Source organism: Charadrius vociferus, unplaced genomic scaffold (genome assembly GCF_000708025.1).
Source record: "Charadrius vociferus isolate BGI_N301 unplaced genomic scaffold, ASM70802v2 scaffold509, whole genome shotgun sequence".
In the NCBI taxonomy this organism is placed as follows: Eukaryota; Metazoa; Chordata; class Aves; order Charadriiformes; family Charadriidae; genus Charadrius; species Charadrius vociferus.
The window spans coordinates 91,754-117,876 of NW_009650093.1; the positions used below are offsets into that span (position 1 = coordinate 91,754).

The 26,123-nt window shown below is 51.6% G+C and overlaps 1 protein-coding gene across 1 annotated transcript in view; it reads right to left on the bottom strand.

Moving 5' to 3' along the window:
* Window positions 1-26,123, bottom strand: part of SKAP1 (src kinase associated phosphoprotein 1) — a 161,247-nt gene that overhangs the window by 25,479 nt on the left and 109,645 nt on the right. Inside the window, exons 5-9 of the mRNA XM_009892211.1 lie at window positions 5,040-5,120; window positions 4,048-4,131; window positions 2,495-2,619; window positions 1,683-1,746; window positions 719-886 (exon numbers count right to left, since the gene is read on the bottom strand). Coding sequence (XP_009890513.1) covers window positions 719-886; window positions 1,683-1,746; window positions 2,495-2,619; window positions 4,048-4,131; window positions 5,040-5,120 — 522 coding nt within the window. The remainder of the gene's footprint in view (window positions 1-718; window positions 887-1,682; window positions 1,747-2,494; window positions 2,620-4,047; window positions 4,132-5,039; window positions 5,121-26,123) is intronic.

Genomic DNA, 26,123 nt, shown 5'->3' on the forward strand with positions numbered 1-26,123 from the left:
TTTTGCATCTCCGAGCACAGACACCCAAAGGACCCCGTGCTCAGGGATGGGGAGCAGAGCTGAGCGATCCCAACCTCAGCACAGAGGCAGAACAGCACGTGGGTTTGAATAAGGCTCAGGTGACCTGTTGACCAAGCCCTGGGGCATGTCACACCGTGACTTCTGCTGTAAGGGTAAGAAATGGTGCGGACCGTGCCGCCCTCACACGCTGTTTGGTTCCGAGCCAGGAAGATCGCTTCTGGCTCCTTTAACCGGCAGTCGCTGCCCTGCTACCTCCAGACCTCGCGCACTCTGAGTGAACAAGCGCTGGTCTTTAATGCAGTTATTTTATCATCTCTTGGAAGGCCAGTAATTGTGTTACAGCCATGACTGCATGCCCAGAAGGGAGCATTTTCATCGTCTGAAGTCTGATTTTCCAGGTAACACAGCCCAGAGATTCCACTCTCACCAAACTTAATATTGCCCGAGCTGAACGGGGCGCAACCTCTAAAAGCTGTCTCACCTGAACTTATAAACCCTCTGCCTTGCTGGAACAGAAGGGGTTTGACGTCCATCAACCAGTCTGAACAAAGAAATGGGGTCAAACCTTTGAGTTTTGGGTCCATTGAACTCAGCTGAGTCCTAGATGTTCATTCCCATCACCACGTTGGGTGGCCAAGGTCTCCTGCCATGTTTGCAGGGCTACGGCTAGGGAACAGCTTGGGGTTTGGTTGCTTACCTGGCAAAACCTCATAGATGTCATCGTCCTCTTCCATCTCAACGTTTGACTCATCTTGATTCAGGGTAGTATTGTGGGATGTTGTGTTCACAGAGTCAGAACTGTCCACGTCATTGTAGAGGTCTTCTTCGTCCTCTTCATCAAATGGGATAGTGAGGGAGCTCAGGTCTGGCAGAAGAGACCAAAAGCATGATGTGAAAGAGCAAACCAGGGTACCAGCTGGATGCTGGTACTTTCAGCGAGTTGAAATCAAGTAACCGAGCCTGTGCTGCAGTACTTTGTGCGCACTATGGATATTGCAGGGACTAAACTGTCCCCTTGCTTGGCCCATGAGCACCTGGTGTAAAAAAAAAAATTGGGATGGAAGCTAAGAATAGGTTAAAACAAAGGAAAAGGCCAAGAAAGGATGGCAAATGCCAGCGAACAAAGCCAAATTCAACAAGTGCCTCAAGGAACCGGGCCTGACCCCATTCCTGGGCAGCTGCCTGTGGTTCCCAGAGGGTTTCCACATGCGGGGTTGGAGTCTTGTCTCAGTATTGCTGGGCTCAAACTGGAGCAACTCCAGTGGAGCCAAACCCCATCCTTCATTAGCCAAAGACAGGACAGCAGATCTGGAACCCCAGCAGTGAGGAGCGATTCACACCTTTTTCTTGTCCCACCTGGTGACATCTTTGAGAGATCAACACAACTCTATCCTCTAAAAGCAGCCAAAAGAGCTGGAATTGAAACCAAATGCCCATCAGTTCCAAACAACCACTTCTTTTTAACCACCTGCTCGAAAGAGCAAAGCCCCAGAACCTCTCTTTTTGCTTAAGAGGGGATTCAGGGACCCCAGGGAGGTCCTGGCAATGAGCATGAGCCCACGCGTTGCTGGAGGGAGCAGCCCAAGCCGGGTGGGAAGATGCCACCAGGATCTGACCAAACACACAGGGCACACTGGCTTGGGCCAAGCCGCCAAACTCACCTTTCAGGAGGAACTGGATCTGATCCACCCAGTCTTCGGCCTCTGCTGGGCTCGGGGCTGTGAACTGGAGAGAAGGTCACCTGTTATTGTGCTGGTTCTTGTACGTAGGAAGAGGAAAAAGATTTGCAGCTAGAATAGGGGATGGAGATCCCGGATCTGCCATCCTCTGCCCTGTGACTTTGGGAAAGCCATTTCACTTCTTCATCTCCCTGTTCCAAACAGGGAAACAGAAGCGGAACAAAGCTAGACTATCCCAGAGGAAGGCTGTCAAGCCTAATTCATTAAAATAATTCAGATGAAAACCACAGTCCCCACTGAATATACTATACCGACTCTGAACCAAGACTCCACACCCAAAACCTCCCGAAAGCTCGGGAAGGCTCTCATGCACACTTTGTAGATTGGGCCGGGTTTTTCATAACACCGGATTTTCAGCTTCCCCCGGATGCTCAACAAACCCAAAGTTTAAATTTAACCTGGCTCTGAATTGCTAATTTAAAAAATGGGCTTTCCAAACCCAATCCTCTGCTGCTTCTACCCCATGTTCCCACTTAACCTTTGAGCCCCACAAGTGCAAAGAGAGCCCGAGAACACTCTTGTGCCCCAGGAAGGTCCATCTTGAGGTGACCTGCCAAGAAGCAGAAGCATCGACACCTTCTGCAGCGCGGCTTGGTTTGTTTTACCAGGGGGGTTGGAGATTCACAGCCCCCCTGGCCCTGCAGGTCCAGCCTGCACCCCAGAAAAAAAGTGTGTGCTTTTGTGCCTAGTGCTCAAACCAGCCCAGAAGGTCCATTTCTTCCCCCGGTTCCTACCTCATAGGTGCGTTTGCCAGGGCAGGTTAACTTGAAACAGCATCTTTTTCGAGAGTCTTTACGCAGATGGGAAGCCAGGCGGGCACTATAGTGCTCAATGGAGAAGTTGCCTTTAGGTTGCTTGCCTGGAAGAGGAGAAATACGCTGAATCTGGAGTTTGCACCTTTTTTATCAAGCTCATGGTACTGCTGGGTGGTGCAGGTATCTGCTGCCCACAGGGAAACCGAGGTAACACCACGCGTCGATGGGAAATGGCCAGAAAAACCTCTTCAGTCTAACCATGTCCACCCCCAGGAAATCCAAAGGGAATATTATAAAATCTTCCTAAAGACACAGTAAAGAGGATGCCCTTTTAAGCTCAAGAGATTGCGAGCAGCCAGTGAAAGGTTGCCGGGGCCAGAAGGCTGCATGAGATGAGCTGGTTGTAATGAAGCAGAGACCACTGTGTACTTGGGGAAATATGATACCAATGATTATTCTGCTGGTAAGGCACTAATGGGCTGGCGTGCAGGAAGAAATTCTTAGTGGGGCCTTTGAGAATTGGCCTACGGATCTTGCCGATGTACAACCACGGTCCGTGTCAGCCGGGGTGGAGAGAGGGAACTTCACTGCAGTCATCTGAGGCATCCTTATTCAGCTCAGCTCATCATTTCCTTATGAATCTTCTTGAGGAAGTGTGGGAGTACGATTCAGGCAGTTGCTCTGAACTTTTTTTGGATTTACAGATCCTTCAGAAACTTCCAGGGGTGAGGTCAAGCCCTATATAAGGATTCCAGCCCAGCGAGAAGAGGTTTGCTTTACTCTGTTGTCTTCTGAAGACCACGTGGAAGATGAGAACTGCTCGACCCTCACAAAACCAACCAAATATCAACCCTTGGCTTCCACGTCACCCTCTGCCAGCACCTCACACCCCTGCAGAGATCCTCAGACAAAGGATGTGGAAGAAGGATGAAGACCCAGCTTCATCCCCACGACCCACTGGGGTTTAACCCTGTCCTAGCTGCAGCCTGGTCACTGTACACCAAGGATGTACGTGTGCATTTTATAAGCCGTTTTCATGCTGTGTTTCTGGATGGGTGGAAGAGGGTAAGGCCATATATCTAATCACGCCAAACTCTGTTGGAGATATTAGCTGTCTGTTTATATGTACCTGATGGAGCATGACTGCAAAATATTTATATACACTGACACATGGCTTATATACAGTCACTTAGGGGGTTGAAGCCCAGCTGATGGCTAATGGAAAGCTTGCTACATCATTTTATTTACACACAGCTCTGTTCCTGCGTCTCTCTTCTCTTGTTCCATACCTATAAAGGGTATAAAGGTGTTGGGAGGGGAAGAAAAAAAAAGAAAAGCGAGCTGAGATGTACCTTTCTAGATCCTGTATGTTATGCCTTGATGGGGAATTACAGTCTTTCCATGGTAAACGGTTTTCTCTTGTCAGCTCTTAGCCTGTCCTTCAGCAAGGGCTCTCCCCTTTTCCAGCCCCATCCATGCCCTCAGCCACCACCCACTGTTTGGGGACCAGAGGTGGATATCTCACCACTTACTTTTCTCATTGGCATAGTAGTAAAAGGTCCTTCTGTTGAGGACACACCACCGCTTCTGCCACTCTGACCCAAAAAAGCTGTGCTCTAGAAAGAAATGGACAGCAAAAGGGTAAAAAATATTCATTTCTCTTCTTTCACCGTATGCTTCAGAGGAGTATTTAGGGGAAAGAAGATGTTTTTTTTCCCCCAAAAAACCCCTGCAGATTTCTGGCACAAAATTCAGGCAAGCAAATTTAGATACAAAACCTCAACCAAGTAAGGGAGAACCTTCTACCAGGCTGGAGCCCCTGAGAGCCTTCCCCAGCTCTCCAGGCTGGGCTGGGCTGGGCTGAGCTGCTCTGACCCTTAATCCTGCTAACTGGGAGGAAACACAGCTTTGGGTTAAACCTCCCCAGTTGAGTTTTAAGCAAATGCCTTTTTCTCTGTAATTGGAGCAAGCTAAAACATGCACAGGGCCAGTTGTACAGCGCAGCTGATGGCCGTGAGGAAGAAAGGGCTGTTCTTGCCTCATACCACCTGTCATACAGTAAATAAATCAAGATAAAATCTGAGCGATGAGGAAATAATTTGTAGCTTTCACAAGAGTCAGTAAAATCAAGATAAACCTGAGCCTGACTCACAGTCCTTATCTCAACTTGCTAATGTGTGTGATGCTACGAACTACCTTGTCTTCACTGGGATTTTATCCTCATTAGGTATTGCTCGTTAGAAGGGCACATCTTGCCTTAGAGAGGACTGGGCTGCTGCTTAATTCAATTTCTGGGTTTTAGTCTTTGTGCAGTTTGACGATCTGCAAGAGAATAAATAAAGGCTGTGTCCTCCCTGTGTGTATGATGCCTAAGAAAAGCCTGAAAGCTTCTGCGTGAGCCTACGGACAAATCTGCAGAAAATATGTATTTTCCCATTTGTTCTTCATCTGAAAACTTGCATTCTTGGTAATTCTGAGGTGACATCCCCAAACCTTATCTTATGACGTACTTGTCAGTCCTTACCTCGGGACCTCTTCTCCAGATACCCTTGCTTCAAAATGTTCCCGGTGTCTTGAACAGGCTTCGGTGTCATTTCTTCCAATCCTACAGAGATCAAAGCAGAGCAAAGCCTTGGGATTTCCCATTCGCGTAACCCCTCAGCGCAACATTTTCAGCCCCTTTCTCTGCACCAAGAGGCTTGGGAAGGCAGAGCAGCGGCTGGAGGTGAATACCATGGTCCATCATCATCTCACCAGCTATTCCCAATCCTGGTTGCAGCCACCCAGAAGTCCTCAAGGAAACCAGGACCACGGTTCACAGGGCTGCAGAGACCCATCCTCAGCGGGGTGAGGCTGGTGCTGCACCGGGGGCTGATGCTCAGCCCTTTCCCCCCACAGCCAAGGTTCTCTGGGTCCTGGTCAGGTTTACAGACCTGGAAACCACAATCCCTTTGTCCGATGTCTCGTCTAACTCAGACCACCACACCTCACCTGGAGGCCAGACCCTGCGGCCATGGAGGGGCTGTGGCATGAACTGGACAAGGTGGCGGCCACATCTCATCCCCAAAACCAGCGGGGCCAGGATGTCCCCAAGCCATGGCTTGCTGCTGAGAAGATCTCCCCCTCCTCTCCTGCTCATCTCCTGCCATCATAACTTGTACTAAGCGCAATAAAAAATGACTAACTAAATGCCACTAATCACCTCCCCAGTGCCCAGCCTTGGCAGCCTTTCCAGTATGAATAACTTCGCAGAATCCCAGGTCACAAGAGCTTCTCTTTTTTTCGTAGCGTGTCTCGCTAACACCCAGCTCTCGGCCCAATCCATCCCCCCTGTCACCCCCCTCATTCCTGGGCTATTTTTAATTTTTGTGTTTTATAGTTCGCGAACTCTGGGCTCGCTATAAATCCTCCACAAAATGGGTCTTGGGGCGAACGGCAGACACAAAGATACGCAAAGTTTGGGTTGGTGGAAAGGCTCCCCTACGTCTGTCTCCTCCGTCGGCTGGAAACCGGATCCTTCAAAGACCAACTCCTCAGCTTGTGCAAAGCCACCTGAGATGATTCAAATTAGGGGAAGCCTGGGATGCCGTGGGGTACCCCCTCTGCAATGCCCGGAGGACATGGACGGCCCCTTCCCGCACAGAGAAATCTCATTTCTCCCCAGCACCTGCCCGGCACAAACGCGCTCAGGCTTTTCTCCAGCAATGCCGAGGATCTGACTTATAAAAAGGCACATTGTCTTCTCAAATCCAAGCCCCGACCCCTTTTGCGAATGCAAATCTAAATGTCATTTTATGGGACATTTATAATTATGAAAATGGGACGGTGGTGCTGAATGCACAGGGAGACCCTGCGAGTATGAATATTACATTAATGTGCCCAACGCCAGCTCGCTGATCCCGCTGGCAGGAACATAAAAAATGCTTGAGTGAAACTTTTATTTAGACGTTAAGAATCCAGGCCCCAGCGGGGTGACGGAGGCAGCCCCAGCGAGATCCCATCAGCGCGAGCGCTCGAATTGAATTACCCAGGGGGGAAGGCAGGAGCTGCGAGTGCTGCTTCGCTTATTTAATTTCATTTACTTTCAGTACATTATCAGCATGGGGCTTCCCTCTGCCCCTGTTCCCCCAAGAAAATCAGCTCTGGAAATTGCCGCCGTGCCTGATGCTGCTGTCACTTGAGCCAAGGCAGGGACATGTCCGGCCATCCTGGTCCTCCTCGGGATGCGCTTTCTGCTCTTTCCTCACTTGCCGAGAGAGATTTGGGGGAGTACGAGGACCTTTCAGACACCACAAAGAGCAACCGAAGCGGGGAAGCAGCACGGACGTGATGGGAACCATCAACAACCTCTTCCATCCCCTCATCTTCTCTCTTCACCCATCATTTCTCAGCACTTGCCTGTAAGCGGGCAGGACCCCCGGGAGAGCTGCGGCCTTCTCAGTTGTGCTTTGCCCTATTTGAGATCAATTTTCCACGTAGGCAGATCCCACGTTTCAGGTTATTTGTGGCCCCAGATCCCAGGATCTGACAGGTTGGCGGCTCCCCGGGGCACCTCTGCGGCTTCGCCTCCGAAACACCGTCAGGAGCCCAAATCTCTCCCGCTCTGCAAATAGACTCCGTGCCTCAGTTTCCCAGCAGGAAAATCAGAAGCAAAGGAGAGTCCCTTCTTCTTAAATACTTGGTTGCTGCTCAGACAAACTAACGCAATTAAGGAGGGGTTGCGAGGGCTGATTCGATTGCACAGGGCTCTGGAAATTCTAAGTTTTACAGAATATGACATGAAGATGGCAGCTGTAACCCGTGTGTTGCACGCAGCCTCTCTAATGCAGCCCTGCTAATGCAGAGCCGGGAAGATTAAATCTGTGCAAGGTGGGTGAGCGCAGGGGGGGACGCGGTGCTCGGGGCTCTGCTTTGGCTGCAGATGGGGCTGGGGCTACGTGGGGTGTCCCCGTCCCTCCCCATGTCCCCAGCCTGCTCCTACCAACAATCCAGATGGCTTTTGCTAGCAGCAAATAGCTAAATTAACCTGCAAAGACAGTCCCTGGTGGTTTTTTTTTAATTATTATTTCTTTAAGCCATCTTAATGGACACCCAGTCCCCGTCCCTCCCCATGTCCCCAGCCTGCTCCTACCAACAATCCAGATGGCTTTTGCTAGCAGCAAATAGCTAAATTAACCTGCAAAGACAGTCCCTGGTGGTTTTTTTTTAATTATTATTTCTTTAAGCCATCTTAATGGACACCCAGAAGATCCAGAGAGGCTCAGAGGGAGCCCAGCCCCGGAAAGCTCTCCGGTCTCTAAGGGCAGAGGGTTTATTTGCTTGGATGGTCCCATCAAAGCCCAGATGCTTCTGCCCCAGGACCACACAGCTGGCAGGTAAACCACAGCTCACCACATCTTCTAGGACTCCAAGGGATGGAAAAGCCAACCCGTCGCCTCGTCATCTTTTCCAACCACTAATGGCCATTCACCATTTATAAAAACAGAGAAAGAAAAGGCCCTAAATTAATCTGAGGGAGACACATCTGGGCTCTCTCAGACACACGGCCCCTCTCTGGTCGCTCCCAGCATGGTGTGGCACGGCTGTGGCTGTGTTTGGATGGTCTCAGTGGTCCCTTGCACCCTTCCATCTCCCCCAGCCCACCCTTTGCCCAGCAGACGGTTGGTACCAGCAATGCTGCCCAGTGCCATCAGCATCTCAAACCCCTGGTGTCCTCTCCTCCACCCTCTGCAGTCTCTCAAGCCCGGCTCCCGAGGGAGCTGCTCACCCCCAGGGATTTTCCTGGAGGTGAATTTCCCCATCCATGGGACACATCGCTCCATTTGGAGCCTCCCACAGAAGCTCTGTGCCATAATCCTGGAGACCGCTTTTCTGCAGAGGACACAAAGCTGTAGCATTTCAGGAGTGAGAAAAATATGAGGCCAGAGACCTGCACCCATGGGTGCAGGAGCAGACACCAGCTAATTCCCTTCCCCTCCTTATCGCACCTCAACCTTTACTGTGATTTACCTCCCTCAGGTACGGCTGAAGGATGCTCTCAGCTTCAAAGGCTTCACCCCTACACCGGGCTGGCACAGGGGTGGACCCAGGTCACCCATCACTCTGCCTTTGCTGACCAAATGGCATATTTTTGGCAAAATTTTGAGGAGTTTGGCTGCCGAGCGCCATGACCGTTCCAACCCTGTCTTCGCCATGTCCTCAAGGACCTCTGGATTTCAGCTCTCGCCCCTTTGGTCTCTGAGTCATGCACACCAGCTGCACAAAATGTCACAGTAGCTGCAGCCAAACATGCCCGGGGGCCACGTCGGTGCCCACGCTGTCACATCAACCGACTGTTCAAAGGGATGGAGCACGGAGGCACGACGGTTACAGCTAATTCCCCATCCTCCAGCTTATTCACCAGGCTCAAATGTGCCAAGAGCAGATTCTGCTCCCGGGGACATCGCAGGGAACACCCAAATACATTTCAAACCAGAGCACAATTGGCTGTGATTTCCCAAAGCCCTCCGTGGTGGCTGCGCTCTTTTTCCATTGAAGCTAATGAGAAAAAAAACAATCAGAAAGAGACAAACAACCCCTCCCGCCGCCTTCAAAGCGAGACGGACTCGGGAAATGCTGAAAGCTTTTGGAAATCTCACCCGCCACCAAGGTCTGCCACGGCAAAGGGGCCCGAGACGCGGCTGCTGGGGCTGATGGCACTGATGGCCACCGCCAAGCGGCACTTGAGGGTCTGTTCAAACACAAGCGTCGTACACGCAAAACCAAGGAGCTGTTTGCAAGCCACGCTCCTTTCGGTCTCTGACGGGAGAATAATGTTTCCCGTATTTAAACCGTTACCTTTTTCCAAGATCAAGAGGATCTTGAAAGCAGCTCCACTTTCTCACATCAGGATCCACGTGGGTACAGATCCCCCCCCAAACCCTCTTCCCAGGTACCCATAATTGAAGTTAGCAGCCAGATTTACCCCAAGGTCCAGTCCCCCATGGGAGGACGGGAGCGAGCTTGGCTCCTTGGCTCCAGGCTCCGGCTGGTGGAGGCACAGCCGGGCAGGACCAGTGCCATGCAGGTGCTTCAGCCCAGCGAAGCAACCGGCAACGGGCACGGAGTGATGTCCTAACTAAACGGAGCAGGAGGAGAAAGACCATCCATCAGCATGGTCCCCCTGGTCCCTGCCTCCTCAACCCCCTGCTCCGGGTCCCAGCCCATCTCCTCGGTGGCTCCCAGCCCCTCGGTGCCCCTCGGACACACTTCTCTCTGTGCCTCGGGAATGTCACCAAAGCTTTCAACGCCTTGGAAACGGCCAGGGATCATTTATAACGACGGGAATGAAATGAGCAACTATTTCAAAGAAAATGGGGAACTAAACAATTGTCAGCATGGATCACATGAAATAGATCTTGTGCCAGACTAATTTTATTGCATTTTTTTGAGCAGGAAAATAAGAAAGTAGATGAAGAAAAGGCAAGGCATGGCCGAGAAGATTTATTCGGGCTTCAGCTTGACTTTTCAGAAGAGGCTAGTAAGCAAAATTCGGGGTGTAGGCACCCACCCCAGGATAACTACCTAGATCGAAAGCTCGTCAGCAAGCAGGAGGCAGTTAAAAATCAATGGCAACAAATCATCGAGAGGAAATTATCAACTGAAATATCCCTGTGTTCAGCTTTGGGATGCGTTGTCCTCAGGCTCAGGAGCCCTCGGGTGCTCCAAGGCATCCAAAAACTGCAGCTAACCCCAGAGCTTCCTTCGGGACAGGCGGGGAATTGCTAAATGCTCTCTTGTAGCAGCCAGTACAGACCAGTATTGAAGGCGGGAACCAAGATTAACTGGTCCCAGGCAACGGTGGAGCCTTTTGACAAGTGCTGACAGTCAGGAGCGAATGCAAAATCCATGGAAGTGGCTCAAGAAAACCGCAATTCTCACCTGGGGTTGAACGGTGCCTAATTAATTGCGTTGCCCCTAATGTCCTCCTCGGACCGCAATTAATGACCGAACACAAACAAATACGGGACGTACAGATGGACCTTTGTTAGACGCTGAGTTAGTGTTGGATTCATTGCTGTTTTTTCAGAGGAGTCCATGACTGTGGTTTTCATGATTGATATGCAAACAAGAGAAGGGACAGTCAATGGGAAAGGGTTGACTGAAAAAAAAATGGGCTGTGATTTAGTCCCAGAGGGTGGAAAAAAGCTTCCAACTTTTATTGGTGGCTTTTTTTTTTTCATTCTGTCTGGAAAATTTAGCAGTAAGTTTGAAGTTAAACCAACTTTGCCAAGGGAAAAAAGAAAAAAAAAAAGAAAAGAAAATTCAAAGAGGAGGCAGAGCCTTTGGCCCAAAAGTTTCCTTCCAAATCACTAAGTCTATAATTGCAAAAGAAAAAACGCTAAATCTCAATATCTATTTGCACAGCTCATTAGCCAAGGGCTCACACTCAGCAAAGAGGGAGGGAGAAAAAAAAAACCCTTCAGCACCAAGTGGATTTGGGAAGTTGCTATGGAAACTGGCCCTTTGCAGCCGCATCTCGCAAATCCCTGCTCAGATGGGTCTGTCTGTCCACCCATCCACCGGCTTTCCCAGGACGCAATTTTTTAAAGTCCTCTAAAAAAAAAAAGGCGTAATGTATGAAATATATAAATATATAATCTGTGTAACTCATTCCCCTGTTATTTCTCTCCCCCAAACATAACATTATGTCAGACATTCGACCTGCTGTGCTACCGGGACAACATGATTTACAATGTGAAAAGGGAAAACCTAAATCATCACGTAATGAAAACATTAAAGTTAATGCATCACAAGTGAGGAATTTATTACCATTAACTCCAATAAACAGTTATAAACCACCCGTCCTTTCCTGTCCACGCGCAGGGACACAGGCCCGGGGACTTCATTAAGCTCAACTTTCTTTTCTTCTTCACTAGACCGCTCATGTGTGCTCCAACCGGCCACCATTTATTGTTAACTGGACTGGCTCATTTTCCGGGGACTGGCGAAGGTTTGAAGGCCTCATCCATTTCCTTCCACGGGTGGCTCGGCGCAGACAGATGGAATAGGAAAGTTCACGAGACGTGCAGCTCGATGAGTTTATTTAAACGCCGCTGAAATATATGCTTTGACAAAAGCCAACCCTCGCCCCGGCCCTGTACATCGTTACTCAAAGAGGCTGATGGATAAGTAATAACATATGGGCACGCTGTGCGGTTACACCGGACACCAGCTTACCTCAGGGTGCACTTGGCCAAATATTTGCTTCTCACTGATGATACACCACCACCTTGGAAACCTATGCCTGACATCTGAAACCTTATCGAAATCCACCCTGGGCACGGGGAGGATGATGGAGCTGACTGGTCCCTGAGTGGGACTGTCTCTCCCCATCCCCCTTTGCCCCATGGCGGGTTTCAGGAGGGGTCCCGGGAGGGTTCGGGGATGGGAGTCATGGAGATGCAGTAACAGGCACCACCATCCAGTTATTGACTACTGCCTCAATCCTGAGATCTTTGCAAAAAACACTACTGGCTTCAACAGGAGCTGCAGATCTGATCCATTAACCGCGCTGGTGGGTTCGTTATTGCAGGGTGGCCAATGAGGACTTCATCGAGAATGTGCTTTACCCACAGCGAACAAATGAGACCTGCTCCCCTGTGTCATAGAATCTAAGAATCAGAGAATGGTTTGGGTTGGAAGGAACCTTAAAGATTGTCTAGTTCCAACCCCCCTGCCATGGGCAGGGACACCTCCCACTAAACCAGGTTGCCCAAAGCCCTGTCCAACCTGGCCTTCAACACTTCGAGGGTGTTGTGGTTTAGAAGGATGGGTGTTCCTTGAGCCAGGACCCCGCAACAGCTGTACGAGCAAAGAAATGGTCCCTACGATGACCGGTGCCACACATGTCCCCTCATTGCACGTTCAGGATGGCCTTTAGAGATGCTTCTCCTCTCCTCTGGTGTGAGCTAAAAGCACAGCAGTGGAAGAGTGGGGATGGGACGTGGCATTGGGGGGACCTCGGAGCAGGAGATGTAGCCCTGCTGCTGTGTGCTCAAGCTGGAACCCTTCTCCTCCCCGCTGCTCCCCAAGTGAAGGCACTGGTGGTTATAGATGTAGGGTGCAGCTGAGCAACATTTGCTCCTTCTGCCAGAAGGAAGGTTGCTCAGCCATCCTCTGGCCTCATTAAACACCCACTTGTGGAGCTAACAGGGCAAAATAGAGAGATCCAGGGGATTTACAACATCTGTTTCTTCTAATTCCCAACAGAAGTGAATTTTCTACCAAGGAACTTCCCACTGGAAATATTTCACCATCTTGAACTTTCTCTGGAGCTTTGGACCACCATCATGTCCACCCTGTACTGTGGCAGGACGTCACAGATGCGAGCACAGTGGTTTGGGTCCACACCCAGAAATCCCTCTTGGGCTTTCTCCCCAAATGGGCACCTGGAAGAGCTCAGCCACTCTGCAGAGGTGTCACAAAGCTGTGACAACCCCAGAAGACACCAAGTACAGCACGCCTGAGCCCTCCTGTGTCCTCCAAGACCAGGGTCCCTCCACACTTTTCATCCACGAATCTTCCTGCCAGGAACAAATGACGAGGACGAAGGGAACCAGAGAACCAGCCAGAGATGGGAACACCACAAAGGAGGGACTCAAGCAGCAAACACAAACTGTCGGTGCCCACAGCAGCATCTCAGGCTGCTGCGAGGTCCACTTGGGCTCCGAGGGGGATATTGGCTTTGAGGGGCCAAACCTCATGTTTTGGCATCCCGCTCTACCTCCCCCAAAATGCTCTGCCATCCAGCGTCGTGAGTCCATGCTCAACAGCCGCTTGACCCTCGCCCTCGCTGCAGCCACAAGTCAGTGCAGGAAAATTCCCAAAGGGCAGATGCGATTTTAATTTACAGGGTCTGGGCAAGGCTGCGAGAAGATCAGACACCTGTTGGCTGAAGCCCATCTCACGGCTTAGGCCTCTTATTCCTATAAAAATTCTGTACCACATAATCGTCAGCCTTGACACAAACGATTCCTATAGATCACTGCGGAAAATCGAGAGGATTTAAGGAGAGAGGAGGGTTAGGAAAAAAGTAAAACAAACGACATGCAATTTTTCAAGCGGAAACAATGGCAATATGAAGATATATAGGTGTCAGCCATTCTGTAGGAGGCAGGAGGCTGTGCTCTTTTACCTCTTACGGTGTCACTCTCATGACCTCTACCATTTGAAATGCTTTGATTCCACCTTGCCCAAGGGATCTCTGAGCGCCGGGGAAGAGATGAGGAATGCCCGCGCCTGACCTCACCTCCACATTGTCTAACGACTGACGGCATAAATCAGTTTTTCCCCTTCGCAGACCCGAGTGTCAAGAACCCATGTGAGAAGGCTGGAAATATTAAATGATTTCCCTGAGGGTTTTCATTGTTACTTGGTTTCTCTCCTGTAACTGTAGAGCTGTGTTTCACATGAAGAACAACTTTCCCTTGAGACCTCAATTTGTGTATAAAATGGACGGGAGGGGGTGGGAAGAGGGATGCTGGCAGCCAGCATCCACCTGGGAGGGGAGCAGGAGGGGCACAACAAAATCTGCAGCGCAGACTTGCTGCGCTCATCCTTCCTGGCCTCGTGCAAACCAAAAATGGTGCAAGTCCAGTAAAGAAATCATAGAATCATTGAATCATTTCTGTTGGAAGGGACCTTAAAGACCATCCAGTCCCACCCCCCGCCCTGGGCAGGGACACCTCCCACCAGCCCAGGTTGCTCTAAGCCCCGTCCAACCTGGCCTTGAACACCTCCAGGGATGGGGCAGCCACAGCTTCTCGGGGCAACCTGCCCCAGGGGCTCACTGCCCGCACAGGGAAGAATTCATTCCTAATATCTAGCCTAAATCTGCCCTCTTCCGTTCCCCCTCATCCTGTCATTCCACTCCCTGATCCAGAGTCCCTCCCCCGCTCTCCTGTAGCCCCTTTAGGCACTGGAAGGGGCTCTGAGGTCTCCCCTTTTGCACCTTCTCTTCTCCAGGCTGAACCCCCCCAACTCTCCCAGCCTGTCCTCCCAGCAGAGGGGCTCCAGCCCTCCCAGCATCTCCGGGGCCTCCTCTGGTCACCCCGCTGGCCATGCTGCTGGGGATGCAGCCTGGGATGCTGTTGGCTTTCTGGGCTGTGAGCTCACATCGCTGGCTCATGTTGAGCTTCTCATGAACCAACAACCCCAAGTCCTTCTCCTCAGGGCTGCTCCCAATCCATTCTCCACCCCACCTGTAGTTGTTCTGGGGATTGCTGTGACCCACATGCAGTGGCACTTGTTGAACTTCATCAGGTTCACATGGGTCCACCTCTCCAGCCTGTCCAAATCCCTCTGGATGGCATCCCTTCTCTCCAGCATGTTGACCACTCCACACACCTTGGTGTCAGTGGCAACCTTGCTGAGGGTGCACTTGATCCCACTGTCCATATCACCGACAAAGATGCTAAACAGTGCCGGTCCCAGTCCCGACCCCTGAGAAACACCACTTGTCACTGGTCTCCACTTGGACATGGAGCCGTTGGCCATGACACTTTGAGTGTGACCACCCAGCCAATTCATTATCCACAGAGTGGTCCATCTGTCCAATCCATGTCTCTCCAATTTAGATATAAAGAAGAGGTCGGCGAGGCTGCGCACATAAGGGGTAAGAGAGACAGGAGCCATCCTTTTGCTGGGGACAAGGGGAGTGAACAAATCCCAGAGAAAGAAAAAAACCAGCCAAGGGGTCTTGACCTGTTACTGCCTCGGGAGGATGCCCAGCTTGTGGGATACAGAGGGATCACAGACCCTCAAAAGCCAGACGAGGCACCTTGGCGGTCGGTTCCTCAGCAAAACCTCCCTGGCACCGCTGGCCACCGGAGGTTTAGGTCAGATATCAGGGAAAATTTCTTCACTGAAAGGGTTGTCACACATTGGAAGAGGCTGCCCAGGGCAATGGTAGATCGCCATCCCTGGAGGTATCTAAAAGATGAGTAGACATGGTGCGGAGGGACATGCTATAGTGGTGGGCTTCACAGTGTTAGGTTAATGGTTGGACTCGATGATCTTAAACATCTTTTCCAACCTAAATGAACCTATGATTCCACGCCGCACTGCCAGACCATGCCGGTGATGTCCCTCGGTCATGGGAAGCACCGTGGTGGCACCACAGGCACAGCTGCCTCCGCAAACACCATTTCATAGAATCATAGAATCGTTATGGCTGGAAAAGACCCTTAAGATCATCAAATCCAACCATTATCTAACTCTACTGGGCCCACTTCTAAACCACGTCCCTGAGCAGGGACGCTGCACCCTGCCACCGGGTGCCATGGCTGTGGGTTAGGACCGTGTCCCATTAAACCAGAGGCAAACCGAATCCCCGAGCTCCCTGACATGGTCTAAAGGGCCAAGTTGGATGCTGGAAATCACCGTCTCATCTCTGTGACTCCTGCGATGATAAGAAAGGTCCTTCCCGGGGCTGGAGGCAGCGAGTGGGAGGAAGCCGCCCTTCCCGTAGTTATTAAACTCTTACATTTCAAACGAGTGGCCTGGTTCTCCCACTTCCCTTTCATCTAGGCTCGGGTCTATTTTTTCCTTGCTTCCTACTTCTGAGTAATTGTTAGAAAAGTAAAATCAACAGGTCGTAAAATGATAAAAGCACGTTCTCTGGTAAATCCTCCCCTTGGGCTCACTTCTCCTCTCATTTTACACTGATAAAATGCCCCTGCCTTCCCTGGAGCCCTCTTGATTTACATCACATACCTTGGATTACGAAAGAAATGTTGATTTTCTGATATCAACACAACATGAATCTAGACACACCCAGCCTAGCTCTGATAGGCAAATAAATCAGGAGCAGAGCCAAGAATAGCTTATATACGAGTAATAGAGCTTCAACTACACCATACAGATACGGTGAGAGCAATCCAACCTCCTTAATGTAGATAGTTATATCCAAATAAAGGTGCTTTATGTCAGTATAAATTATTCTCTTCCCATTTAGGGATGCCTTTCTACAAAATGAATGTGCTAGAGCAGCTGCCAATCTGGATACAGATATATTGTTTAGAAAAAAACCAAAACAAAACCGCCGGCAAACCCTCGCTGAAACGCAAGCCGGCATTTGGTGGCTCCGTCTCCTGGACCTGACACCTCAGGGTCCCTCCGGCCCCTCGGGACACGGTGCTGTCCCGCTCCGTCTCCCTTCCGTGCAGATCCAGTGGGGAGCTGCAGAAGGCAGCAGGTTTGGATTTTCCCCCCCGAAACCTGCTGCCTTTTCGGATGCATCACCCCCAGTCTGAGCGGGTCAGGACCCCCCTCGCAAGGGGCCACCGAGGGCTTCGCAAGACGGGAGGGCAAACGAGAAGAGATGGGGACGGGGACGCCTTGGGGAGCCACCACCAGACGGGAGAGATGATCTCCAGAGCCGCCAAATGAATTTCAGACCATGCTTAACCTCAGGATTATTTCTGCACAAATTTGCCTCAGCCGAGGCAATCCGTACTGACAGAAGGCTTTGTACCACATGCTTTTGTTCGGTCCTAAGCGCCTTACACTGGTTTTCAGTATCTTGTCTGTCCACAGCCACAATTAAACACACGTGTAGATGAGGAGCGGGACCAGGAACCAGGAGCCTGATGCAGGACACGAGAGAGGTGGAGCGGGAGCCTGATGCGACCGCGTTCCCTCCGCAGCATCCCGGGATGTGGGGCTGGGACCGCCGGGACTGCGGAACCACCCCCGAGCAAGAATTTTGAGCAGATGCTCTGGTTTTTTGTCTGAGAGTGCTCTGTTTGTTTTGGTCTTTTTTTTTTTATAAGACGCAAACTCTGCAAAATTGTAAAAGCTTGAGAAATTTCCGAGCGCTTCCTTGTCTCAGTCAGAGAGCGGAGCTCTGGGAGCCGGGCGGTATTCCCACCCCTAAGCCAACCACCTCCCTTAGTAGCCCAGCCTGGGCTCCATCTGCAGACCTCTGGGCTAATTCCCTTCTGCAATCGGGGAGGGGGGAGAAATAGGCACTTTCTCCCCGTTGAGTACAAAGAGTGCCCGGGGCGCGGAGCCGGAGGCGGGCGATGGGAACCGTCCCTGCCCCCAAGTCCCCCTTTGCCATCCCCAAGACTGAACTCAACTTCATCGCTCCCGGTACGACTCCGGGTGGAGACGGAGCGAAGGGCGCAGGGAGCGTCTGGACCTCATTAGAGGATCCCGCTCTGCACTGGTCTGGGACAAAGATGTTTCGTTTTAAAGCCTCGGGCTCCCGCGGGCAGGAGCCCAAGTGATGAAAGAAGCTTTCTGGGTGGCGGCGGTCCCAGCGGAGCTGCAGGAACCCGAGCCCTGGGTGGGTTGATTTAACTCAAAGTGATTTAAATCGTCAATTTTCATGATGATTTAAATCATCGGGCACGACGTCTTGATTGAAATCATCCATTTTAATGTTGTTTTGCATTTGTACTTTTTATTCACTTTCTTAAGGGAAGCCGGTAACCATTAAAACGTGTTGATAAAGTTCGCTTTTATGGTAAATTTTACATTTCTCTTAGCTAACCAGCAGAACACCCTATTTCTATGCAAAAATATTTCGGTCATTATGTAGCTTAACAAACATTTATTTGGGTACTTAAATTTTGTATTATGTCGCAAAATGGTGAAAGATGTGGTTTTTAAGAAGTGATTATTAACTTTTACTCACAGCTAATGTTAAATGCTATATGGCCTGAGACTGAAATTCAAATAAAAATATACAAAAGCGATGTTTTGAATTTTATTGGTAAAATAAATTTACTTTTAACTTGATGGATATATTAAGGGGGAAAAAAATTTAAAACCTATTAAATTTAAAGCCAATTTATTTAACAAAGGAAGTATTATCAGTAGCGATGGGCTGGGGTTTAAGGTTCCTGGTTATCACATCCTTCCAGCTGGCAGATTTCAGCCTCCCAAACCTTGTCTCCCTCTTCTGAATTTTCAACAAAACAGGAGATTGCCTTTCTCAGCCTTTCAGATCTTGGCCCTCCACGAGAACGGGAACTAAGCTGCTGCAGGGTATCAAATTAAAGAAAATATTCTCCCTGTGCCTCTGTGATGTTAAATCTGGTTTAGGACCTTTCAGAAATCCTGGGGCTACTGGGACTCTGCAGGGACTTGCTCAAGACTTTGGCAAGCGACAAGTTTCAGGGCTTTGTGTTTTTTATTTTTGGGACTTAAGAATTCTTCTAAAGCTCTGTTTTGCAAGAAAACATCTTTGGATTTTTTTAAAATACGCCCCTCTGGACTCACTCCTCGATGGCCTTGTGACAAACCCCATCGCTCCAGGCGATGCTGGGGGTGCCTGGGCAGGGCTGGCTTCCCGAGGGGAGCATCCCGCAGCCACGGACCCCCCTGGCACCGCTCGCGCCGCATCCATTCCCTGGCACAGCCGCTGGCTCAGCCGGAGACCCCGAAACCCCACCACGACGGGGTGCAAAGATGGAGCATCGCCTTCCTTCACCCTCCCCAAGCTGAGGAACGAAGAGACGGGGCTCATTGCCACAGCGTAACCCGGGATTTCACACCTCATTTTTCCCAACCCGGCACTGTTATTCCAGCAACTTCCACCGCCCGACCGCTCTGGTTTAACCCCGAGGAAATCTGGTGTCTGTGAGTCCTCCCAGGCTCCCACCTCCCGCCGTCCCGGCTCGGCTGGGCATGGAGCCATGCGGGAATTGGGAAATGGGGAAGGTCCCCCACGAGCGGCGGCTCGCTCCGGCAGAGGAAGAGCGCTCCGCCTGCGCTGCCGTGGGAGGAGGATGCTCAAGGCTCCGGTGTTGGGTGATACGGGGCAATTAGATTAAAGTATCTTCCATTAGTGAAGAGTGAGAGTTTGCTAAGTGTGGTATCTGTTAGCCCAGAGTCATAACAAACCCACAGATAAATGAAGTGCCAGTTACCTCCTTCAGAAAAAAAAAAAAAAGGCAAAAAAGAACAAGCTGCTTCCTCTTGGAAAGACTCCGGGGTCCCGAGTCCCCTGCCTAAAGTTCAAGTATCAGCATGGTGCATCCCTGCAAACCCACTTCTAGAAAACTTGGCTTATTTAATCAAAAAAAAAAAAAAGAAGTCTGTGTATTAAAGGGAGACAGCCGGGAAATGATAAAGGTGGGACAGATTTTTAGGGAGCACTGAATCGCAACGGTAATGCATCGGGCACGGGAAGGACCAGGTTGTTTGCTGCTGTGGGAACTGGGCATCACCATGCCTGGGACTGGGGGATGAGGGAGCCCTGGGCGGCCTCCAGTTGCCCCATGCAAAATTCATTCAACCACACCGACTCTCATCTGTCAGCTCATTTGACTGAAATTTATACACCACTTTGCTCGTACTGGTTCCAGCTCAGCCATGGTGTGAAGTCGTTCTGCCGCTGCGGTGAGCCCTGCTCCGTCCTCCATCCCCCCATCCAGCCCTGTACCCCTCCAGCCCGCACCGGGGCATCCCCCATCCCCTCAGCCCCGCACAGGGGAGGGGACCCGAGGGACCCCCCGAAACAGCACCCAGGCAGAGGGCTGGGAGCACGCAGGGAGCAGCGGGAACCTCAGCCCTGCACAGCCTTCCCCTTACAGGACCGCGCCAAGAGCAGGAGCTGGGGCCCGCCTCGGTTTTCACTTATTTTCCCATTTTGGGCACTTGCCATAGCAAAGCGGTCCCCTGAGGCATGGCTCCTGCTTGGCAAAGCGGGGCTGCCGGCCACACTGCCGGGCGATGGGGATGCTGGAGGCACCAAACCTGGGGCAATTCTCCGCAGTGGGGCAAAAAAAGGGAGGAAAACTTGTGTTTCTCATGCTTTACACCAGCGACGGTGCACAGAGCCAGGGAACAGACCAAGGACTCCGTGCTGAGCCGGTTACGTGCCCTCCTTAAACCTCCGGCCATCCCGGCACATCGGGCAGAGCCAAGCGCGGCAGCATCACCCCGCTGCCCCGAGCATCCGGGCGGGAAGCGGAGATGAAACTTGGCCACTGCTTTTCCTTGTTCCAGATAAGAAAATCATTTGTCACCGCGGGGCAGGGTGGGTGTCGGGGTTGGGGCTAGGAGGGGGGAGGGAGGAGGTGGGGTGGGTTTTTATCGGGAAAGTGTCAGTCTGTCCACACGACCTGGAGAACAAATGTGTGTTTTATCACCCGCCCAAGAAAACACGACGAACACCTGCAGCAGGCGTGTGCCCTGGCCGCTCTCGCCCCCGCCGCCGCGGAGGGAGAAAGTCACAGGGATGGATTTGCCCATCTTAATTAATGTAAACAAACAAAAGAGGAACATCAAATAATGCCCTTGACAGCCTGAAAACGGAGCCGGGAGAGCAGAGAGCGCTTTATAAAAGAAGGCCTTTTGATGTGCAGGCCACAGGATCAAGGTTTGTAAATAGCAGCAGCTCCGTATCGCGGCTTATCCAAATATTTTCATTTCCCATCACAAGCTGAGAGCCAGGGGTTGATGGTTTTGTACTCTTCAACTTTCAGCTTTCACCCTGTAGCCCCGGAGCGAGCAAGCGGAGGAGGGCGGCAGGGGGTCACCCGCTCCCCATCCCTCCCGGCTGCGCTTGGCTCCCTAATCTCCCCGTGGAAAGGAGCCCACCGCTGACACGGGGCACCTGGGAGACCCGACCCGCAGCCGCCAGCGCTGCTCTCCCCGGCACGGCCATCCGCCCAGGGGATGCTGAGCCCCACCGGTCTCATCCTCTTCTCCCTCCAGACACAGGCGGAGGAGCGGATCTGAGGGTGAGGGCAGTTCATGAGCCGAACATGAATCAGCGGTGTCACACCGGGGGGATGAAGCATCACCCGGCCATGTATAAACAGGATTAGCATTGCTGAGACATGCGAAGAAATCCTTCCCCTCCGCTCAGGTCCGGGCAGGACCCTGGACCCCGGACCCCAGCAGGGCTCCTCCTGCCCAGCCACCCTTTTTCCTTGTCCCCGCTGGGCACCGTGACGGGTTTTCTCTGCGGGAGAAGGACACACATGCCAGCCCCGAGGCAGTGGGGCAATCCAGGGCAATACCCCCGATTTTGGGGAGCAGAGAAGGGGGTTATCACTGCGGGTGTCAGACAGAGAGCGAAGCCCATGTTTAATCCTGAGCAGCAACCGCGCTAAAATTAGGGAGAAAAGGAAGGGAGAAAAAAAAAAAAAGCTTTACACCATAAATATCCTGTGAATTCCCATCTTGACACTGGGGTTACATTTCGGGTCTTTAAAAACACATACGACTGAAATCAAGTGCTTCCATCAGCTTCTCTGGCATATTTACGGTCTCCGGGAAGGGCTCCCAGACAGAAATCCCACTTTGACATATAAAGGCCCTGGCAAAGGTCAGAGCAGGGATGGAGAGGGGTGAAGCACTTCTCTCCTGCCACGGCAGGGCGGGGGGAGCCCATCCTGGCGGCAGGGGGTGCAGCCCACCTCCCCCCTGGATGTGGTACCCAGGGGATGCTCGGGGCAGGGATGAAGGGGGGGGGTGTCTCCCGAGGACTGGGGCCGTCGGGCCCGGGCAGGGCCGGGGGAGGAAGGGGCCGGGGGCGGAGGGAAGAGGGGAAAGACCGTGTCGTTCCGGGGCTTCGCCACAAGGAAGCAGCAGAAGCCCAGGATTGAAGCCGGGAGCCGAGAGCATCGTGGTCCAGCCCCGGCCCGGCCTGGGGACCGCAGCAGTAGCAGCAGAGCTGGTGGACCCCGCTGGGGGCAAAGTGGGGGGAATGACCACCACCCCACACCTGGTTTGCCCTCCCCAAAGAGGGGCTGTGCTGACCCACAGCCCCCCAAAGTGGGCACCCCAGCACCCTGCCCATGGAGACCCCCACCCCTGGGGGTGCCCCCGCTGCTGCAGGCGATGCCCAGGAGCACAAAGCAGGCTGGAAGATGGGGCGAGATATATATCTCAAATATATATATATATAAAATATATATTATACCACCTGAGAAAATAGTTTTCAGAGACTTTGGTCCCAATCCTGGAGCTTTTTCTCCTAAAAAAACTGGAGAGGAGGGGACTGGTGAGGAAACACCCTCGGGCAGAGTCAAAGAGGTATTAAACAAGACCTGGGGGTAAAACTGGGCTCTCCCACATTCCGGTCTGGTGTCCTATGGGTTAGACTTGCCAAATCTGACATCTCTCAGCTTCTCCTAGTCCCATGTCCCTTCACCCCATCCTCAGCACAGCCCAGGGGATGCGGGGCAGCCGGCGGGGGTGGCAGCCTGCCCCCAGCCCCATCCCACCGGGGCTTAGGGAGCTCCGGTAACCCCGGGCAGGTTGGTAAGGGCACACTTTGCTGCAGCTTTCGGGGTAGCTGTACCTTCACACCCCTGTTTCTGCTCGCGATGGGGATGCCAAGGGACGCAGACGGCCCTGCACGCTCCTGCCCTTCCCCTCTCCTGACTTCATCGCTTTTCCTCGGGCAGACTTTTCTGAAAAGTGCTGAATGCGGCATTGCTTCACGGTAATTATTTATCCAAAGGTGGGGGATGAGAGAAACACACTATGATTAAAAAAATTATTGGTAAAAGGAGGTAAAATAAAGTATTGATCAGGTTGGCTGTATCCCACCTCTGGAAATATAAGAAAGTGACAGGGCTGTATAAAGAATGCCAGGTCCAAAAAAGAAGCTGCTTCTTATTACATCTCAGATACCCACCAAGTGATAAATCCAGGATGCTATAGATCAGGAGTTTATTATAAAAAGCACCAAATGTGGTTAATCAGATGTGTCCTTGGCTACAAACCCAGGCTGGCTTGGGGGCTCAGGACCCAGGGGTGTCATTCGGACCTTCACCCAACCTCCAGTGCCCCACTGGGTAAAGGCTTCAATTAGGGATATGGCATTAACCACATGCTCTATGAAAATGGGGAGAGAAAGGCAAATTTTCAGTGCCAGTTCTGCACTCCTTTAATTCTAAGCCTTAAAATTCCTGCCTGGCAGAGGGGGAGCTGAGGAACAGCAGGGCTGGGCTCTGCAATCCCAATTCCCGGCACAGAGACAGGGCTGAAATGTTTAGGCAAAGGTGAGAGAGACACTGAGACCCTTGAAACGTCTCTCATCAAATCAAAACACTGAGCTTAATGGCTCTGGCTACCTCGGAGACCAATAAAAGCCCCAAAACCGGTTATGAGACTGTGATCTGAGGTTAGAGGAAACCTGGCAGAGTGCTGACTGATTGGAGAGTTATTGGAAATAAATAAAAAGGTTGCATTAAACCTAACGGAAGGTCACAGCGCGAGCGTATCTCATGGAAGGTGACTGCCCTCATTCCCCATACCGGGGTACCCCCCTGCACCTCGGGGATGCTGCTGGTGGTTTTGCGTCTCTCTGTGGAAAAGAGATTTATATAAAACTGATTATTGTTATTTTTGCAGTGGAAGAACGGCGCATTCATCAGGCCGCTCCGCCTTTCCCCGCTTTCGGTTACTTCACTTGAGGCACCTGCAACCGCCCCCCTTTTCCAGCCCTGAATTTGTTCAGGGATTTGAAAATAAAATTTAAAAAAGGCAAATAACAGCCTTCGGGGGGCATGCAGTGGTGCTGGTCCATCCTTCCCCACCAGGACCTGCCTCCAACCGCCCCTCACCCTGCCCGACCCGGCTGGGCGGCATCGCTCCCTCTTCTCTCCATCTCTAGGGCGTGCGGAGTCTTTAGCACCAGCGCTTCTGCTGCCCCTAAAATTCAAGAGGACTTAGGCTGTATCCTCCTGAAACTTATCTGAGGTAAGATGCAAAGGGCTTATCTCCCACAGGAGATACCTTATCTCTTTACGATGTGAGCACTCGCTTTTTTAGCCTCCTTTGAAAATCTCGCCTTTCCAAGCCAAGGAGGAAACCCAGACAGGGCAGACTATCGAGGCATTAAACAAACTAAACCCCCAAAAATATGAGTGTAGAGCAAAAAGGGCTCACATAACTTCAGATGTCACTGTGTTATTCATGGAACTTCAGACGCCACCACCCTGCATTTCTCCCTTGACATCCCTGTAAATTTTCGGCTTCTCTTCAGACCTTTGCCCAAAAGGTACCAAGTTCTCGTAGGAAAAACATTAAAAATAAAATTCTGCCCAGCAGAGTCCAACTGGAAGCTCCTGACAACTCAACTCCAAACAACCAGGGGCTGCGGCAAGCTTAATAATTTGCCCCAGAATCTATAAATCTGAAAACTACAAGATATATTAACTCTGTAACCTCGGTCCTTCTAACCCCAAGAGAGCTCTCCCACGGGAACGAAGCATCTTTTCATCTTTACGGCACGAAACGGAGCCAGGATGGGTTCACCGCAAACTTTCTCCTCCAGGAAGGGAGACGGTGTGTGTTCCTCCATCCCCGAGGACCCTCTTGGCGTTGAGGGGAGGGAGAGGAACATCATGAAGAATTTGTAACCGTGCATGTAGAGATGACATTTATAGGGCTCTCAAATTGGAAACTGTACATTTTATTGCACTCTCTGTCAAAAAATGCAGTTCCATCAGAGGCGAGAACGACAAGGGAAACAACCAATCAATATCTGGGCCTCTAATATCTGGACTGAAAAAAATCATTATCCTGTTACTTTTATTATGGCGTTATGCTTGAAATATGATAGTTTAAGGTTGTTTCCATTACCTCGACAATTTTTAAGGGGTCTTTCCCTCCCCTCTGCCTCTGGCTCAACTCCCTTTGGGCCGAAAATCAGAACAAGGCACTCGAGAGGGGGATAGGGAGGTCCTGACTCCCCCCAGCCCTGGGGTGGGTATGTTGGGAGCCCCACAGATCTCAACCACCTCCAAAGACACCAGGAGGACAGAGGTCTGAGCACATGTGCTCAAGCCAGGCGAGGTAGATCTGTGTCCTACTGCTCCCATGCCCAACCAAATAATTTGGCTCTTGCTTCACCAACGCCCCAGTGCAAGCCCTGCAGAGCTGTCCCCGCTGCCATCCCAGGAGGGTCTCCGCTGCCTTTCGGTAGCCTGCCGTGGCCACCAGCACACCCAAATCAACAGCAGCAGTTGGGAGGGAGGAAAGACCCATCACCCCCAGCACATGGTCCTTGCCCCAAAGAGTTAATCTGTCCATACACACACGATGCTGCTCAGGATGCAGCTGGGCAAACTCATCCTCCCCAGGCACAACAGGCTCACAAGGAGACGCTCTGTCTTAACCTTGCGGGTTTTCTTCTTTCTTTGGGGGTAGTTTGGGGAGCGCCAGGGTTGTATTTAAGTTCTGGGTTTGCGTTTGGAAGATTATTGATGAAGTTTTGCATTACCCAGGCTAAAAGCCCTCTGCTGCTTCTCTCTTCCAGACTGTCTCGCTCCAGTCCCGCAGAGCGCTAAGTGGGCCCTTAATGAACACGAGAAAGGTTATCAGGACCCGCATGGGGCTCAACCGTCTGCTCCAGCAAAAATCAGGAGACGCCACAGATAAAAGTTCAAAGCGATGAGAAGAGACAGCCCGTGCTGGCTGCCGCTCAGGCCACGGCGCACCCGGGGAGCCGCTTCCCAGCATCGAGCACGCGGAGAAGGCAAACACCCATCCTCTGTGCAGCCCTGGAGCAAAAGGAAGGGGAGATTGCAGCGGTGAGGAGGCCCCCGGGCTCTGCTCCGCAACCCCTCCGAGCCCCATCCCGCATCCTGCAGAG